Source organism: Parambassis ranga, chromosome 3, assembly GCF_900634625.1.
Source record: "Parambassis ranga chromosome 3, fParRan2.1, whole genome shotgun sequence".
In the NCBI taxonomy this organism is placed as follows: Eukaryota; Metazoa; Chordata; class Actinopteri; family Ambassidae; genus Parambassis; species Parambassis ranga.
In genome coordinates, this window is record NC_041024.1 from 25,946,940 (window position 1) to 25,964,983 (window position 18,044).

The window sequence follows — 18,044 nt, forward strand, 5'->3', positions numbered from 1 at the left end:
GTCTGTGCATAAGTGATGAAGTCACTGGAAACCATTACTTTAAATTATTGCTGTTGTTAATAATGGGGGCACTTGGTATTGTCCACATGTTTTTTTTCTATTTTGTATTTTTCTTGGATTCAATGTTGCTAAATCAAAGTGTCAGAGTGTTATTGTTTAGCTGAAGCTGTATTTGCCTACGACCCACAGCAATCAGAAAATAAACGGAATAATAATACTGGTATGTTAGACTGTGGTTACAGTGCACAGGAAGGAAGAGTGATAAGAGTTTGTTTTTTTAATCCACTTGACTGGATAGATACAGTTAACCAACAACAGGTGGCAGTAATGTTACATGCTACGAATGGCAGCTGCCGTAAAACACCAGAGAAGAAGAAGAAGAAGAACAAACAGGAAAGAAGAAGAAGAAGAAGCGGAGGAAGAGGCGTGTTACTGTCCAGTCCGTGTCGATACTCTGCGGCCATCATGTCTTCGGGCAGCAGCATTCTGCAGATGTCCGAAAATGAACCCGGAGGTTTGTATTTAGCCTTAATGTTACACAGCGTGTTGCACATGTCGCTGTTCTTATCTGAAGGTCAGCTCAAGCTCAAGCTGTTTTCTTACGTGATTATATACACACAGTGTTTGCATCACATCAACACTTTTTTCACACCGCCCACTTTTCATTTTCATTTCAGGAAACAAGAGGATTCCGTGTCCCGTGCACTGCTGTAAGCGCGCGTACGCGGACACGGTCGGCCTGGAGAGACACATAAAAGACCATGAGATCCCAGCGCAGTCTCTTCCTGGTGAGTCGGTTTATATCAGACCCATGGCCGGGGTAATGATGGCGGCAGGTCACTTGGTGGAGCTCCTGCTTAAAGCTGCATGCAGAGACAGGCTGCAGGCAGGCGGGACACACATCCTGTTTGATCCTGACGTCATAAAATGTTTTTATTTATAAAAACTAGAGATTTATTATCATCAAGGTAGCGTGCTGTGTATCTTTGTGAGTACTGAGTGGACTTTAATATTCATCTGTGCTTGTGTTTCAAACAATAGTCTAGTGCAGACCCGGCTCCTGGCATAGCAAAACACAGTTGCCTAGGGCGCCACCTGCTGGAGGTGGCGCTGCTGTAGGTAGAGAATCCGCGAGAATTGCGGGTCCCGACGCAATAGGGACCTTGTGGGATAGATTTTGCCTCGAGCGGAAGCGGGTGTGTTTAGCTGTAAATACCGGGCCCCGCGATTAAGCTTGAGCCAGAGCGGCGGAGCAGAGCGCGCAGAAAGTGAGGAGTCGATAAGATGGTCAATGCAAAGTCCAAGCTACTGACATGTCACCGCAGAGGGCTGGATTTTACTTGTTGCAAGAGTTTTAACAGAGTTCTGGTCTATGCTGGTAAACTGGCACATCAGGTGACTATTTTTAAATAAAAAATCTATTAATAAAAGCTTTGTATTCTACTGTCATCTTTTTTATTCTCATAACTCTTTAGAAGAAAGTACCGGTATGTTTATCTTTTATATGATTGTATATAGCTAATGACTCAAGCCTTCTGTTAAACTAGTAATAAGTAATAAAAAAAAATACAATATAAATATATAACATGTGTATATGTAACACTGTTATATCAGTGACCATCTGCCAATATTCACACTGTTGTTACAACAGTCACAACTTCTAGACAACTCCAAGCAGGAGAAACAATAAAGGCACCAAAAGAAGGCTCGACTAAAGAAGACTGGGGTTAATAATGCTTACAATATCTTTATAGACATGTTTGAATCACCATATGATTAAAAAACTGTCCCGTTATAACAAGTACAGCACATGCCCATGGTGAACTATAGGATTACAAGATGCATGTGAAAAAGAAAAGTTACCTTTATCAAAATGTGAGCGAGGGGGAGTAACGTTCTTTGTTCTCTCAGGTAAGATTCTGCGATGCTCCACCCTCGGCTGCAGCAGCTCCTTCCCCAACATGCAGAAGCTGATGGAACACATCAGGCACCATCACAAACCCAACATATTCTTCCAGTGAGTTGGCCTCTTGTTATGTTGACTCTTAGCTGGCGTGTTGTGAATGTATTGGCTCAGATGTTTTGATGTTGCTTTTGTTGCTGAAGGTGTGAGAGCTGTCGCACTAAGTTGCGGTCCTACCGTGGCCTCCTGACTCACTTGCACACCTGTTCCAAAGTACCACGGGGTAAAATGAAGTCTACTGAACCAGCACCTCCCCAGCCTGCTGTTGCAACTAACCCCAACATGCCCCCCCAAGCCATGGACCAGCCACCACAACTGGAATCGGCAAATGCACCCCAGCAACTGCTGTCTAAAATCCCAAATTCAAATGGATCCTTTGCTGGTGGCGTTCCTCAGCCAGACCCTGCTGCCCCACCTTTGCTCAGTCTCTCTGTCTCAGATACTTCCCCTCCCCAGCTCGTTCCTGAAGCAGCTCCCCAGCCTCTGCCTTCCTCTCTAAACTTGGATGCTCCAAAAGCAGCTCCGGATCCTCCTGTACCTCAGGACCATCACCAGACCCAACCCAGTTTTCCTGAGCCCATCCACACCGCTTCAGGATTCGCTCCACACTCTCCTCCTGGGTTGTCAGCAGTGTGGAAGAAGAGTCAAGGTGAACCTCGTCTTATCTACACAAAGATATACCCTAGCTGTGTTTATGGTTTGGAAGTGCCACATTCTGCATGCCTTTTTTCAGATTGATCCGTTGTTATGTAGCCTCATCAGTGCATAGTGTTTGCACTCTGAATACACTGATGAAGACCGTAACACTGTCAGTTTACCTATGGTTGACAAATTAGATTTAAGTCAGTGATGCAACCTGAGTAGGAATACAGAACATGGGTGCTGGTGATTCAATCCGTCAGAATGTATGTCTGCATACAAAGAACAGAAGAGGGCCTAATTCATTCTGCACAACATGAAATGAAATCACTTAAAATATTATTATGAAAAAATAAATCTGATAGTCGCATATATAGTAAATCAGAACAGAATAGCCTTTTTTTGAGGCGCTCTACTGCAGGATCTGACTGAACACATCAGACAGCGAGTGCGCGCTGCTGGATCATGTCTCGTGCGCGTTGCTTTATTCCCACATCAAAAAAAAAAAAATGTTTCGGCCAAAAACCGAAATTGCACTTTTGGGCTATTTTCGGCCGAAAATTCGGTGCATCCCTAATTTATATGTATTCTAGCACTAGCATCAGTACTACATGGAAAACTGGAAAACTGAACATACAGTTAGTACCATGAAATAATGGCTCATACGTCAGCCTGATGAGGGGAGAAGAAGAAAAGGCTCTGAGGCTTTTTAATACTCATGTTTAGTTAAACAGCCTTACCAATACATTGGTCTACAAATATTAAGTCTAGACCTACCTCAGATATCTTTATATGTTTATCATTGTATGTGTGGTATTTTTACAGAACAATTAATAATAAAAAAACCACTGTGAAGCTCCTTAAGCGTTGATGGTATCATCACTTACGTTCACCTGCATTGTTTTATAGTGTAGGCAGCACAGTAGTGTATGCTTCACAACTGAGTGATGTCAAATGGGAAATACGGTGCTGGAAAGAAATGACTCATGGTTTTCCTTTTACAACTGAATTTTAACAATGCCTTAGTTTCCCAAATGAGCAATCCAACTGTAGTTTATTTGTATGTGTTACTCTCAGAAAATGAGAAAATTAGGATTGGTTCAAATATTCTATATCTTACCCCTCTTCTTTTATCAGGGGATGTGCTCTGCCCTGTGGAAGTGGTTCCTCTTGTCAGATTCTGGTTTGTCTTTTCCTGTAGGAATAACCTGCAACAGACGCATCCTTTGGGAGCACACCAGAGGGCGCTACACATGTGTCCAGTGTTACCACACTGTAACCAACCGCAAGGAAATGACTCAACACATCAGCAGTCATCACAGCACTATCAAAGCTTCAGAAGACACAGACGGCTTGACTCCTAACTCCTAAAGCTCCTAAATGTGGAAGCTCTCATCCTGAGAACATGTTATCATTATTGTACAGATGGGTTGGAAACACAAACCTGACTCGACTGCAGATTTTTTCTCTTCTCCGTCTTCTCTTTAAAGTCCATTAATTTTCACTGTGAATGTTAATCACTTTAAAAACTTGATTTAAAAGTTGTTTGGTCGTTATTTCGTTTCAAATATTCTGCCATCTTCAGAAACCTCTTTTAGTCCTAATCAAACTCTGAACAGCTTCCTGCCCCTAGACCTTCCTGAGCTGACCTCCAGCATTAATAAATCTAACCTGACTACATGTCTCTTAGACCCCATCCCAACTAAACTCCTCAGGGGTCTTTCCTCTGATTAGTGCTTCCTTATTAGATCAGATCAACTTGTCTTTAATGGCAGGATATGTACCACAGGCTTTTAAAACTGCTGTGATCATTCCTATACTTAAACAACCTTCACTGGACCCAGACATCTTAGGAAACTACAGACCGATCTCCAGCCTCACCTTTATTTCTAAGATAGGCTACTTGATTGGTTGTAAATCAGCTAAATAAAGTCCAACATTATTCATACCCTGGCCAAATTCTGAGTTAAAATGAATTTCTGCTTAGTTAATTGACCAGTTCTGGCCTAAAATGACACAACAAAGTGGCTGTAAGACATTGTGGTAAAGAAGCTGTTGAAAATGTTTTTCTTCTTTCACAGAAAGAAGACTGGCGTCTTTCACCTCTGTAATACTGCTAAAATAGAGATTAGAGATTACTTCAAGACTGGACTACTGCAACTCTTTATTGTCAGGATGTCCACATTACTCCATCAACAGTCTGCAGCTGATCCAGAACGCAGCAGCTAGAGTTCTGACAGGAAGCAGCCAAAGGGATCACATCTCTCCTGTTCTAGAGTCTCTTCACTGGCTCCCAGTGGACTCAAGAGTACATTTCAAGGCTCTTCGTGGACTAGCTCCATTATATCTGCAGGACCTGATTGTACCATATGTTCCTAATAGGACACTCAGATCTCTGAGTGCAGGTTTACTTGTAGTTCCTAGGATTCATAGAAGTAGAATGGGAGGACGAGCTTTTAGCTATCAGGCACCGCTACTATGGAACCAGTTACCAATCTGGGTCCGAGAGGCAGACACTGCCTCCACCTTTAAGACTAGACTTAAAACCTTTCTGTTTAGTAAGTAGTGTTTAGCCTCAAACAAAGTGTGTAACAACATTACCCTGTTTGCAGTCTTCCTCATTGATTTGTTCAAGGTTTCTTGAACCTCCTCTGAGTCTCTGCAAAGCACCTTGAGAAATTTCCGATTTTAAAAGACACTATATAAATTATTTGAGCTGAACTTGTGCTTTCTGTATCTGCTGTTGCAAAAACACAATTTCCCCATTGTGGGGCAAATAAAGGTTTTCTTAATCTTAAGACAACAATCACTTTTGCAAGGACCAGGTCAAAGTGTTTTTATTTGGGTCAATCAGCATGAGTTGATACAAGCACTGAACTGTTCATTAGCTCCTCTCCAAGCCTCTGCACATGCTCCAAGACAACCACCTCCTCTTTATTAGCATTTCAAACCTGCCCGCAGTGAGCTTTAGCAACAACACATCAATACAATATCACATGACAGGAGGTCCCACTTGAGCATTACATGTGAATTATCAGACATTACCACATGCAGACTGCGGTGCTGTCAACAAATACATCCTATCATGTCCACAAAGAAGTCAGTATCAACAGATCATTCATATAAAAACACGGCTGAAGGGTGCAATTGAGATTATTAATATTAACATTATGCAGGAGCCGTCCTCCCTTCAGGTAGTTTTGTACATGTGAGTTTTTAAAAAAAAGAACTGCTGCTTTACTTCATCTATTATCTCACAGTCCTGCGCTTTGTATCCGTTACTTTCTGTTTATTTAATTAAACCAGTTGGATTCTGGAAACAAATGTTTGTATATTTCAAATGATGACTGGCTGTTAAGAAAAAAAAATTAATAGTAAATAAGTGCATACAAAAAAGATTAGTGCCATCTGTCAATCCCCCTGATCAGGCAAAGTTGATTTGTTTTATTATCATAGCTAGCTTCAGCTCAGTTCTCTCCATGTTTTAAAAAAATCTCTTCTGGTCGACTGCGTAAATCTTTCCTGCTGGAAGCTTCCGGAAAAATAAACTGTTGCCTCTGCTCATGTTGCCCTGGAAAAAAAGACGGGAAAGAAGTGTTAGCAATGACTGATGGCCAACAACTAATCTATAGATCAAGTAAAACAGCTGCTTTATGGTTAACGCTAACACTACAGGAACATTAAGCTTATATCACGTACTTCTCTGCTTAGATCCTTCCAGCAGTCCACCCAGGTGGGATATACTGATGCATAGGGAGGCAGGCCTCCAGCCAGCCTGGTAAGAAAGTGGAAGTCTGTGCATGTTTCATTTAACAGAAAGTTTCACAGCACCAGATCAAAAGCCAACTCACCCGCAGTTATTGACAGCCATGAGGTTTGACACCAACACAAAAGGGTATGTGAGCATACTGGCAAAGAACTGTTACAGCAAAGGGGACAAAAGGAAAGGGATCAGACTAGAGTCCAAAAACAGACTGGTGCATGTCTGATGTCTGTCACTTACCCCCGTCACAGCCTGAGAGCAGTTCTTGATTTCTCCTGTGTGACTCATCTGCACAGAAGAACAGTAAATGCAGTACTTCTGTGAATAAAGGCTGCGACTAATATGTTGTGTAGAAAGAATTATGACGTTGACCTTTGACTTAATGGATCTAAACTCATCTTGTCATAATTTTCATTTGACATATTGGTGGACTTTTGATGTCAGACTGACCTTTGGCCACTAAGCAAAACCATCTAAGCTGTACAAACTCAAGGCATTCCTGAGACAATTTTTGTGACAATGGGATTTTTGGACAGTCCAATCTTCATTCAAAGTTTCTCAAAATAGCACTGATTAATGCTACCAACAACCTTTTCATGGCAACCTTCTAAGTGCTGTCTAACGGCACTAATCGAAGACCTCAGATTGGAACGTGTCTAGATTAAAATGGTATTTATCAGATTCCAAACTGTTGATGGAAATGTCTCATAATGTTCGACAGGATGTCTGTGCTTAGACCAGTTCTGTTCACTTTGTATATGCTTCCCTAGGGAAATGTTATTCAGAACCAAGGCTTTAGATTTCATTGCTACGGCACTGATCTTATTAGTAGTTTTCAACTTTTAACTGTTTTATGTAACTTAAGTTTCTATCAGCTGTAACATATTCTCCTTCTATGTTTCTTAGCTGGCCGTGACCAGGAGGGTGTTGAAATCTAAGTTTTTGTATGCCGGGGTCAGGTCCTGGGGTCTCTGTAAAGCCCCTAGCATAAATTGTAAGAGGCTTTATACAAATGAGATTTAACTGAAATAATCATTCTGACATTAAGATAAAAATGTTTGTGGCAAGAAAAATCTAGCATCTCTACAGAAGGCAGGAGAACCTCGTGTGCTTTTATAAACTATGTGGAGGTAACACTGATACTCCATTGCATTGTACTCAAAAAAATCATTTTCAGAGTGTAATTGTGTCTGTTGCCAAATGAAAGAAAGACACAGTGTGTCACAGTATGACAATCCAAGTCTTGCCTCTTCTTGATTTTGATTGACTGATGAGACTGAAGTGACATAGATCAGTAAAGTTGTGCAAAGAAACTTTGACTAATTTCAAATGGACACACAGAGCACCATGGGTAAAAAAAATGTTGAGCACTGGAAATGCTGATCTTGTAAGATTTGTATTAAAACCAGGAGCTGCCAGCATAAAAGGACATGGTGAGTGTACAAGCGGCATACCGTGTCATCAATGGCATATGTATTGATGAGATGTGCCAGCATGTTACAAATCCACAGAGACAGGACGTCACCCAACAAGCGAGGAATCAAACCACTGTGAGAGGAAAAAACAGTACAGGAACAAAAAAATGAAAAACAGTTCCATTAGTGTGTCATTACTGCTGTATAAGCAGTCAAAACAATGAAGATGTATTTGTTATCCCCAGAACTCATTCTATTCAGAGAGGTAATACACCACAAACCGTGTGTCCTAAAACTACAATAGACAAGGACAGGCAAACTTACGCAAAGAAGCCCAGTATGCCCTCTTCTTTGTAGACTGTGACGATGGAATCAAACACTCCACTGAGAACAGAAGGAAACATTAGATGTCTACTACGTTTTGTAGCTTTCATTAGGTTTAATATCTAAAACATTAAAAACCATACCTGTATTTTGTTTCCCTCCCAATAAACTGGACCATACACCTCAAAGTAATCACTGAAAAACAAGTGGAAGGAAACACAGAATTTAGCATGCAGACACAGGTGCTACAACACAATAGCATGGCTTCCATCTAAATGTGGGGCACATCGTTTTACAGTTCACACAAATGAAAAAATGTGAATAAGTTGCATTTCCATCTTGTAGTTGGCGTGGAAACTAGATTTCCACCTGACATTCCAATGCGATTCTAAATGTCTTCAAAATGTGCATGAAAATCGGATGATGGAAACCCAGCTAACGTTTCACAGTGCTGCAGTGAGTCTGTAAAAGCTGATAGATCTGAGCAGACGTACCATGAAAGGGATGTGTGACGATGGTGGCACAGGAACGAGCAATCATCTCTTTGGTTGTCTGTGGAACATGTAAATCAGCATGATTGAATACAGACTGCTTTGTTAATAAAATGACCCTGGTTTCCTTGATTAATCATTGACCTGTGTACACAGCTATGCTCAGATACGCTGAGAAAATTCAATTGATCAGACATGGTTTAAATCAACATTATAGCAAAGATGAGGGAAAGGCTTTTAAATGGTTTGTAAACTGGAACAGACTGACTGGTTGAAATGGAAGAGGTTTGAATGATAAGGATTCCTCCAAGGGTTGGTAGAGCAAAGACAGCAGACAGCCAAAAGCACAGTGTCCTTAAAGAAAACCTGCTCCACAAAGCTAAACAACAGCTGAAGACAAATACTTTTTCATGCTAAAATATGTCGATACATAGTTGACAATACATATGATATATAAGTAACAGTGTTCATTTCGGTGATAAGGATATGCACATGCACATATACCTTAAATCTTTCATGACATTCAGTGGGAACAGCAAAGTAAGAATTTTATTGTACAGGGAAACATGTTTCCCAACTGTGCACATGACTTTGCACAGCGAATCTCACAGCAACAGGCCAATGGGTCTGAATATTCTGTGCACATAAAATTCCCGACTATAAGTGTTGCTAAGAAAAATGTTGACTATACATAACTGACTGTTCAGAGAAATCTACCTATGCACCCTACTGTCCTCTGTATGCGTCTTACCTCATTAACAACATACTGTAAGGAGCCCTCCACAGGTTTTTGCTTTCCGCCCAGTACCTGGACAGAAACAAGCCTCAGCATAATTTGTTTTCACTGTTATTGCATCTTTATGCCTTTTCACCATAACACATAGGTATATATGCAAATACATAAAATGAAGGAAACTTGCAAAGTCATAGGCATCCTACAGGTTTGCTTTCAGCCACAGGAAGTACAACTGAAGTAATTTGCTACTGTCAGTAGTAGCATCAGTCAACCCCTGGACAGTCTGTGGTGAATGGAACATGATGTCCAGATTGGATTCAGGTCTGGGGAACAGGCAGGCCAGTCCATAGCATCAATGCCTTCATCATGCAGGAACTGCTGACACACTTCAGCCACATGAGGCCTAGCATTGTCATCATCAGAAGGGACCCAGGGCCCACTGCACCAGCATATGGTCTCACAATGGGTCTGAGGATCTCATCCTGGTACCTAATGGCAGTCAAGGTAATGAGCTGCACTACCTGAGCTTGTGTGGGTTGTAGACAATGCCTCATGCTACCTCTAGGGGTGAGAGCACTGACAAAATAAAATGATCAAACATCATCAAAGGATGAGAGCAGAGACATGGTCTGTGGTCAGAACCTGCAGAACCTCTCCTTTATAGGGCTGTCTTGATAACTGCCTCTCATTTCCACTTGTTGTCTGTTCCATCTGCACAACAGCAGCTGAAACTGATTCACAAGCAGTGTTGATCCTAACTGGACAGGCTGGTTTCACAGAAGTGTAGTTAGATACTTATAGCATGAGCAGGATGTATATATTAATAATATATAGACACAAGAAACTCTTACCTGAGGGGTGCCTTGTTCCTGGCATTTCTGTGGGTAAAAAAATGCTTATATTTATAGCCTGACTAACAAACGACTTCATTTCCTAGTTTCCATTGATTTAGTAACTTACAGCTGGCACCACTACATCACAACATCCAATATATATACACATACACACATGTGTTTAATTAGGCCTACCTGCACAACTTTGCTGTGCACCACTGTGCCAACAGTTCCAGCACAGAGCCTTGGACCAAGCCCTTTGAAGAGGCCCACCTTTCCATCAATTTTAACGATGTGTTTTGCTGAAACATACACAAAACATGCAGCAGTTTAAGTTAAGGAAGACATTCTAAACAGGAAAGGTTCCTGAGAAAAACAACAAGCAAGGACTGCTCTAAGTGACCTGACAAAGTGGAAGCCAGGACAGGCGGCAGTCTGTTTAATCAGACTGATTAATAATAATAAAACAATCCAGGCAAATGAATTTCAAAAAAGTTATAAAGTAATTTGCATTTTCATGAATTAATTGTTTGATCCCTTCACAGAACATGCTTTAGTACTTGGTGGCAAAACCATTGTTGGCAATCACAGAGGTCGGAAGTTTCATGTACCGTAGTTGGCCGCAAGGTTTGCACACATCTCAGGGGATTTGTCCCACTCCTCTTTACAGATCCTCTCCAAGTCATTGCCCTGGCTGAGGGAATGAAGTTTCACCCAAAATTTGACGGTACATGGCCCCATCCATCCTCCCTTTGATGCGGTGCAGGTGTCCTGGCAGAAAAACACACCCTCCATGCTTGACAGTGGGACGGTGTTCTTGTTCTTCAGATGTTCAGTGGCAAACTTCAAATGGGCCTGTACATATGCTTTTTTGAACAGGGGGACCTTGCAGGCACTGCAGGATTTCAGTCCTTCATGGCAGGTGTCCTTGGTGACTGTGGTCCCAGTTGAGATTGACAAATTCCTCCCAAGTTGTTCTGAGCTGATACCTCCACCGTTCTCTTTATCATTGAAACTCCACGAGGAGCTTGCATGGAGCTCCAGACCGAGGGATTAGGTCCTTGTGTAGGTCCACAGTCTTGTCCCTGACATCCTTGGACAGCTCTTTGGTCTTGGCCATAGTGAAGAGTTTGGAATCTGGACTGATTGATTGCTTCTGTGGACAGGTGTCTTTTATACAGATAATGAGCTGAGAGGGCTCCTTACCTGTATAACATACAACTAGGAGCCAGAAATCGTGCTGACTGATAGGAAATCAAATACTTATGTCATTCATGAAAATGCAAATTAATTTAGAACTTTTTGAAACGCATTCTCTGGATTGTTGTGTTGGTGTTATGTGTCACTGTTTAAATGAACCTCCTATTGAAATTACAGACTGATCAGAATCTGCAGGGGTTCAAATAATACTTTCCCTAACTGTACATAGAATATCCAATGCTCAAATTCGAATTATCATGATCGGAGATCACTTAAAATGTTTGGTAAACTCGATATGTACAAATAAAAATAAACGGACTAAATTAGATTGAAAGCTTTTCCACAAATAATCAGAAGGAAAGAGGAGGCTTGGAGCTAATCTAAAGACATTTTAACAACAGTTGTGCTTCTCTCGAGAAAGCTTTAATTATCTTACTTTGCACAGAGAAAGATTTTTTATATAAACCGAAAACTAGCAGGATCAATAATATTTACTCCTCTTAAGAACTGTACTCTTTGTTAAGCCATAGGACATATCATGTTATATAGTCCATGCTTTAACTGAGTGACCTACAGGGTCAAGAACAACTGCCGAGACCTGTCCTGTCATTGTGTATTTATCTTTCAAAGCATCCGATTCCATACCACAGTCCATCTTGCCCTTCCCTAATCACTTTAGTAAATACAATTTATCTTTTTTTTAACCTACAAAATTCAAACATATGATTTGACAAACAAGCTATTTCTTTATAGTTGATCCAATTCTATTCTTTTAAATTTCTATTCACTTTTGTCCCATTAATAACAAAAAACAGTTTTTACAGTGTTTTTTCGAGGAATCCTCTCCAAGTGGCACTAATATTCCCTATTTCCTTGCATATTCATACTGAATGAGTCTTATATATAACCCTGGACTATATTTATGTGACTGTATCCACAGTAAGCTTTTATTAATTGCTTCATTGTTGACAACCACTGTTTGTTGGTATCATAAGTTGTCATAGTAAGTTGACTTTGACAGATCACACGACTGACCTGGTTTCTAACTACTGCAGGTGCTTCCAATTCAAAAGACGGGAACCTGGAGGGTTAGACTCACCATAAGCAAACAGCCCAGGAAGCTGGTAGACCTGTCGCCCAAACAGGTTCCTGCCCAGGGTGGGAGGGAGCGGCTCATGTCCTACCTGATAACACACACAGTTAAAAAAGAAGTGCCTTCACTGGTTTCATTTACACACTACTTAACCTCATTTTGTCATGGGCAGTCATTAATATTCACAAACTTACGCATTTAAATACTAGTCTGTCAAGTCAAAACAAACTGGTTAACGTCGATTCTCGCTAGTTAGCAACTGCTGTCGTTAGCTCACAAACCAGCTGAGTGGGCCAAAGGGCACAGGTCTGCTTGAGATGTAATCATAATGTTACTGTTATTTTAAGACAGGCGGCAGTGAGCCATCACCAAATGATCAAAACCAGCTACAAAGGTACTCCCTTACGTTTTAACGACACCGATACACAAGTCAACACAGCCACTACGAACACCTGTTCAGGCGGCGGACGCCACGCATCCCTGCACGTCTTAAAATGCAGAAGCGCCGATGTTGTAGCGTTAGCTAGGAAGCAGACACGGCTAGTGGCTGGCTGCTAACTAGCTGCTATCTCTAGCACCCAAATGACCGGGCTTAATTAGGCACATAGGAGGCACCTCTCAGAATAAAAACATATTCCTGTACATTACACCGTTACATCTGAATACAGCCTGAACAGACACGGCTCACAGCGGGCTCCTGCCCCACTACAGAGTCTTGTGGAAACAGAAGGTCACAGGGACAGCAGGCGGAGCAAGTCCTGTAAATACTGAGAGTGCTATGAAATGAACCGATATGGATGAATTGATCAAATGTTACACGGACTGACGAAAGACTTACTAATAAGTGAGACCACTGTTGTTATTTTCAATGAAGCTTGACAGGTTTGTCTTCAGGCTACAAGTCATATTAGCTAAGGAGTGACCGAAGCCGGTCTCCACCCAGGATCAGAACTGCGTCTGCACACATTCTACCCCTCTTACCTGAATTAGAACTTTAATGTACATCAGAGGGTGGGAGAGGACGGTGAGTCCTGATCCCAACAACACTTGGCCACACGTGTCCGCCATTTTTAGAGAGACGGGGAAGACAGGAAGTTGTCCTTGCACCTAGGAGCCGACAGCGTACATGTTTTATCTCTTTACTACGGTACCGCCATCTAACGTTGACAAAGTGAATTACTTGACTAGAAACACAGGCAGTTGATCTGTCACATTCTTCTATCATCAGATCATTGAAGCCAGCTACATTATGATGTTTCGCTGCTTCTCAAAGATGTCATGATTTGGTATTTGTTGCTTTGGTTATTTTTATGTTTAGTAATTTAGATCCTGGTTGCTTTGTTATTTTGTAGTTCCTGTGTTTCCTGTGTTGTCTTGTTTGTCCTGTCTGTGTGATGTTGCTTTGGTTCTGTCCTGTTTACTGTTTTATTTTGAAAGTCCTGTCTCCCGTGTGTTTGTCTATGTGTTTTTACCCTGTGTTCCTGCCTTTTGTAATAGTTTGCCCCGCTTTAGTGTGTTTCACCTGTGTCTTACCTAGTCTAAGTCCTGTGTTCCTCTTTGTTTGTGCCGGATTGTCTTGTTACCTTTCATCTCCTGGTTTGCTTCTGGTTTCCTTGGTTTGTTTTCTGGTTGGTTTTTCATGATTTTGTTTTGGGTATTATTTTGTTGTTTATTTACAATAAAACTCACTTGGATGGATGTATCCTCTACCAACTCTGGCAAAAGAAGCTCTATCAGTTTGTTTAGAACCTCAGTGCGTGGATCTCTGTGAAACTCACATCAGTATATTGGCCCAAAACCAGCCTGAGTTTGTTATTCTGTGTGACTCTGAGGCTCCAGGACTGCTGGTAGCCATGGTGGTGATCCCATGGCACAGTCATGTTATACCTGTTGAATTTCCCTTTTGTAGGCTGCTTTCTTTGCCATTGACATGACAGATTCTTATGTGTATATTCTGGATATGTGAACAATTAGATACTAGGTGTTGTTATATTATGACCTATCAACAACAAATGTAATCAGAGGCAACATGGAAGTTGAAAGAGTTTTTCTGTGCATAACCTTAGTGCCATCATTTTTTTTGTCTACAAAGAAAAAATAAAGTTTTTATTATTCATTGCCAGAATAAATCTATCCATGATATATTACTATACTACACTATACTGTATCTGTAAATCAAGCCCCAAAACAGTTTATTATAAATGGCAAAACAATTGAAAGAAAGATCAATGAGAACATATTTTCATGATGTTTTAGCACTTTAATTATAGGTGATGAGTAATTATTATGCTGATGAATTCAGGTAGGCAGATGTTTCCTCTCTGACTGGTCTGACAGCACATCTGGTTTTCTCTGTATAAGTGAAGAGCACAAAGATAGATCAGTTCAGAGCTGAGTAACAATGTGTGTATACTCTATTCATAATGCCCCCATGTGGACTTACAGCACTTGTAGAGAGTGTTGAGCCTGGCGATGTCATTGCGGCTCATCTCCTTAGCGTTACCAAAGGAGACATTAGGATTGGGGATGGGGACCATGGTGGGCTGGTTGTTCTTGGAGAAGGCATACCTACAGGAGGACTCACAGCAGTTAGACTGACCTTCACCCACAACACAAAGAGAGGAAGCAGGGTTGAAGCAGGTCTCACCTGTGGTACTGCATCACAGAGTTGTAATCATAGGGAGAGCCCTGGTTGAGGGTGGCAATCTTCCTAAAGTTGTGCTCCATTCCTAAAAACAACACAGAATTGTTATGTTGGACTGAAACAATGGCACAAACATCAAAAGCTGTGTAGTTTTGGGGGTACCAGTGTGAGTAACAATCAGCTCCCTTACCAGACACAACATTCTGCAGCAGGACTTTAATGTGGTTGTCTCTGTCAGAGCGGGTCTGCTCATGGTTGAATCCCAGAGCGTGGAGCAGCTCATGCTGGACGGTGCCATGGTAAAGACATCCACTGCGGGCCAGAGACACCACCTGCTTACCACCACGACGGCCGACGAAGGAGTAGCAGCTGGAGTGAATCAGATTGTTAGAACAGCACTGGACGATAGTTTTCAGGTCAAGTGGTTTATACTTCAGGCTCTCACCCATTCTGGGACTCAATGCTCAGCCAGTCACGGTCACTGCTTTGGGTGGGTCTGAAGCGGATGCAGGAGAAAGAAGAGAAAGACTCCAGTCCACGGGTGATGATGGCTGCCTCACGGGAGGCTGGCAAAAAGTCATCACACAACATTTAACTTTTTACCATCCCACACCATCAGAATCAGACAACCCCTAAACCCCACAAACCCTAAAGATTGTTGGAGCAGATATAAAAAGATGTGTGGCAGACAAACCTGCAAGTTATGTTTTATAACTTATTAAAAAAATATTTGACTGGTAAGATTGACAGTTCTTCAGCTAGCATGCATCTGCTTTCTATGAACAGCTCCATCTCTGGCACAGCTTTATCTCCACTCATCAAATCCTGATCTATGAGGACATATTTGTGCTTCCCAGACCAAGCTGAAACTCACAGAAGTGATTGGTGATGTAATAAGGGACGTAGACCTTCCCATCGGACGCCTTGCCCCACTTGCAGCCACTGCTGGTACAGGGATCAGCGTTTCTCTCAGCCTCACTGTCAATGGCAATGTCTCCTTCGATCAGGATGGGATCATTGTCAGAACGGACTGAAACATGTGGTACAACAGCTTAGATTAGACTTGTGCTAACAGGAGAGGAAAATGAGTTGAAGCCTAAACAGTGGTGATGAGGAAAGAAGTCTGCAGCAGCTCACACTCACTCAGATGACTGTTGGCTCTCTCCAGAAGCTCTGAGACAGAAAGCTCTGAGACAGAAAGCTCTGAGACAGAAAGCTCCTCTGCAGTATCCTCTGTTTACATGGACAACAGCACAATTTCACTTCACTGTATAAGTCACACAGTCATCACAGCACTGTGCATGGAAATGTGATATACATATACATACGATCACTGGACTAGATCACATACCTTCCTGCAGCTTCATTGTGCGGTGGAAGGAGAGAAACACATTAGAAACTCATAGAAACACATGGCATGGACACTCAGCTAAGAACAAAGTCAAACACCCAACTACTGTGACATATCTATGGTGTGTTGTTCAGCATAAGGCTTTCAATAAATGATATCAAAACATGTGAAAAATGTTGAAATGACCAAAGCAATGGCAGAACATAAATGATGAAAAACTGAAGACCTAAATGAATCTGAGGATGTCCTTCATGTGCAGCACAGTCCAATATTAACATAACAGAGGAGCAGAGAGCGCTCTGTGAGCCTACCTCACTGTCAGCCCAACAGCAGGCAGACAGCAGCAGCACAGCCAGAGCTGAGAGTCTTAAAATGTGAGCCATCGCAGCAGACCTGAAGGACAAAGACAAGAATTCGAGCACAGGTCTAAACCAGAAGTCTCCACACACTGAAAGGAAGTTCATCCTGCACTACAGTCAGCTCACCTTGGATCCTTTGTGGACTTATGCCGTGTAGCTTTGACTCCAGAACGTTATATATGTTCAGCTGTATCAGTAAGCCCAAATATGGGTTATCTAAGTACCAGGAAAAATAAAGAATCAGCTAAATGTACATGTCTCTGCGTGTGACTGTTATCAGTCATGTGCAGACAGAAAACCTCTATTGATAATGTGTGGGAATAAGTGCGCTAATGACACCTGAAACCACACAAGCTGGGTTTTACAAAATAAAAGCAATACATTTGCAGATTTTAAACATGGACTGCGGTTGAATCAACGTTATTACCAATGACCAATGCAGTTTTATAGGCTGATATAGTATGTTGCTGGTGCTTGTCATTTTTTGTTTTTCCTGTTCTGTTATGTCTGGGTTAACTAGGACAAACATGCGGACATAGAGTGGGAGCTGGTTTAAAAGTATTTATTTTAAGTGAGGATTTTCAGGGGTGATGAACAGTAAAGGTGAGTATCCATGGTAGTATCCATATCGGCATAACAAGAAAGCCCAGGAAGAACTGAAGCTATACATTTTGCAAGTCGAATTTAAAGTTGAACTGAACTGAACTGAATTGAAGTGGGCATCAGTTCTTCCTGTGTGTGGTTTTTCCCTATGTGCTCCAGCTTCTTCTGTGGTACCATGTCTTTGGTACTGTGACAATGAGGTCCTTAGACAACCGCTGTTCCCACTGTTCATAAGGCAAAAATAGACATTTTTATCAAACTTTTACAACAGCCTTTTAGATACTCTATAATCGGTCTAGACATGACAGTATAACAGCTTCCAATTCTGGGAAGATTATAGTTTTGTTTTACTCATATTGCAGTCTCTCATTTCACCACTTGGTTGTGCTGTTGCATATTTTTTTCTTTCAGAAGGTTGGAGCAAGGCATCTGGACTTGTAGAGTTTCTCTGCTCATCCAAGCAGTTTTATCAGTTCTAACTGTTTGTTGGGGAACCATGGTTTATATGTTATATCTTATTTTATCTTAATGAGAATAGATCAATGTGTCAGTATTGTTGCACATGTATGACGTCGTCAAGATGCATTTTGTTGTGGCTAATGAACACGGCCTCACATTTATGACATGGTG

The 18,044-nt window shown here is 41.6% G+C and overlaps 3 protein-coding genes across 4 annotated transcripts; 1 reads left to right on the forward strand and 2 right to left on the reverse strand.

The window, feature by feature from the left end:
* The first annotated feature begins 385 nt into the window (after positions 1-385).
* Positions 386-5,400, forward strand: znf414 (zinc finger protein 414). The gene is made up of 5 exons (XM_028402081.1): positions 386-514; positions 678-788; positions 1,912-2,017; positions 2,107-2,612; positions 3,804-5,400. Exons 1-5 carry the CDS (start codon positions 466-468, stop codon positions 3,971-3,973), a joined length of 942 nt encoding a protein of 313 aa, XP_028257882.1. The 5' UTR covers positions 386-465; the 3' UTR covers positions 3,974-5,400.
* A 12-nt stretch (positions 5,401-5,412) lies between these two features.
* Positions 5,413-13,549, reverse strand: mtch2 (mitochondrial carrier homolog 2). Its single transcript, XM_028402083.1, has 13 exons — positions 13,439-13,549; positions 12,464-12,548; positions 10,360-10,466; positions 10,183-10,209; positions 9,347-9,403; positions 8,599-8,656; positions 8,248-8,299; positions 8,105-8,164; positions 7,820-7,913; positions 6,606-6,653; positions 6,454-6,521; positions 6,302-6,377; positions 5,413-6,173 (listed from the first exon to the last, which is right to left on the reverse strand). The coding sequence occupies exons 1-13, from the start codon at positions 13,523-13,525 to the stop codon at positions 6,087-6,089; spliced, it is 906 nt and encodes a 301-aa protein (XP_028257884.1). The 5' UTR covers positions 13,526-13,549; the 3' UTR covers positions 5,413-6,086.
* A 1,147-nt stretch (positions 13,550-14,696) lies between these two features.
* Positions 14,697-17,000, reverse strand: LOC114433187 (low choriolytic enzyme-like). Of its 2 annotated transcripts, none has more exons than XM_028401605.1 (10): positions 16,938-17,000; positions 16,764-16,845; positions 16,453-16,462; positions 16,245-16,334; positions 15,976-16,131; positions 15,547-15,667; positions 15,292-15,470; positions 15,105-15,186; positions 14,901-15,025; positions 14,697-14,809 (listed from the first exon to the last, which is right to left on the reverse strand). In XM_028401605.1, coding segments are annotated over exons 2-10 (837 nt in total). In that variant the 5' UTR covers positions 16,836-16,845; positions 16,938-17,000; the 3' UTR covers positions 14,697-14,807. The 2 variants fall into 2 exon arrangements, with proteins under 2 accessions (XP_028257406.1, XP_028257405.1); XM_028401604.1 differs by having other exon boundaries at positions 16,239-16,334.
* Positions 17,001-18,044: the final 1,044 nt, after the last annotated feature.

Coding starts and splice junctions, on each gene's coding strand:
- znf414 (XM_028402081.1), top strand. CDS start 466: ATGTCTTCGGGCAGCAGCATTCTGCAGATGTCCGAAAATGAACCCGGA. Junction 2,018..2,106: donor AAACCCAACATATTCTTCCA/GTGAGTTGGCCT, acceptor TTGTTGCTGAAG/GTGTGAGAGCTGTCGCACTA. Junction 2,613..3,803: donor AGTGTGGAAGAAGAGTCAAG/GTGAACCTCGTC, acceptor CTTTTCCTGTAG/GAATAACCTGCAACAGACGC.
- mtch2 (XM_028402083.1), bottom strand. CDS start 13,525: ATGGCGGACACGTGTGGCCAAGTGTTGTTGGGATCAGGACTCACCGTC. Junction 10,467..12,463: donor TCCTGGGCTGTTTGCTTATG/GTGAGTCTAACC, acceptor TGTATGTTTCAG/CAAAACACATCGTTAAAATT. Junction 8,165..8,247: donor GGGAGGGAAACAAAATACAG/GTATGGTTTTTA, acceptor TTCTGTTCTCAG/TGGAGTGTTTGATTCCATCG.
- LOC114433187 (XM_028401604.1), bottom strand. CDS start 16,835: ATGGCTCACATTTTAAGACTCTCAGCTCTGGCTGTGCTGCTGCTGTCT. Junction 15,471..15,546: donor AGCATTGAGTCCCAGAATGG/GTGAGAGCCTGA, acceptor GATTCACTCCAG/CTGCTACTCCTTCGTCGGCC. Junction 15,187..15,291: donor GCTGCAGAATGTTGTGTCTG/GTAAGGGAGCTG, acceptor TGTTGTTTTTAG/GAATGGAGCACAACTTTAGG.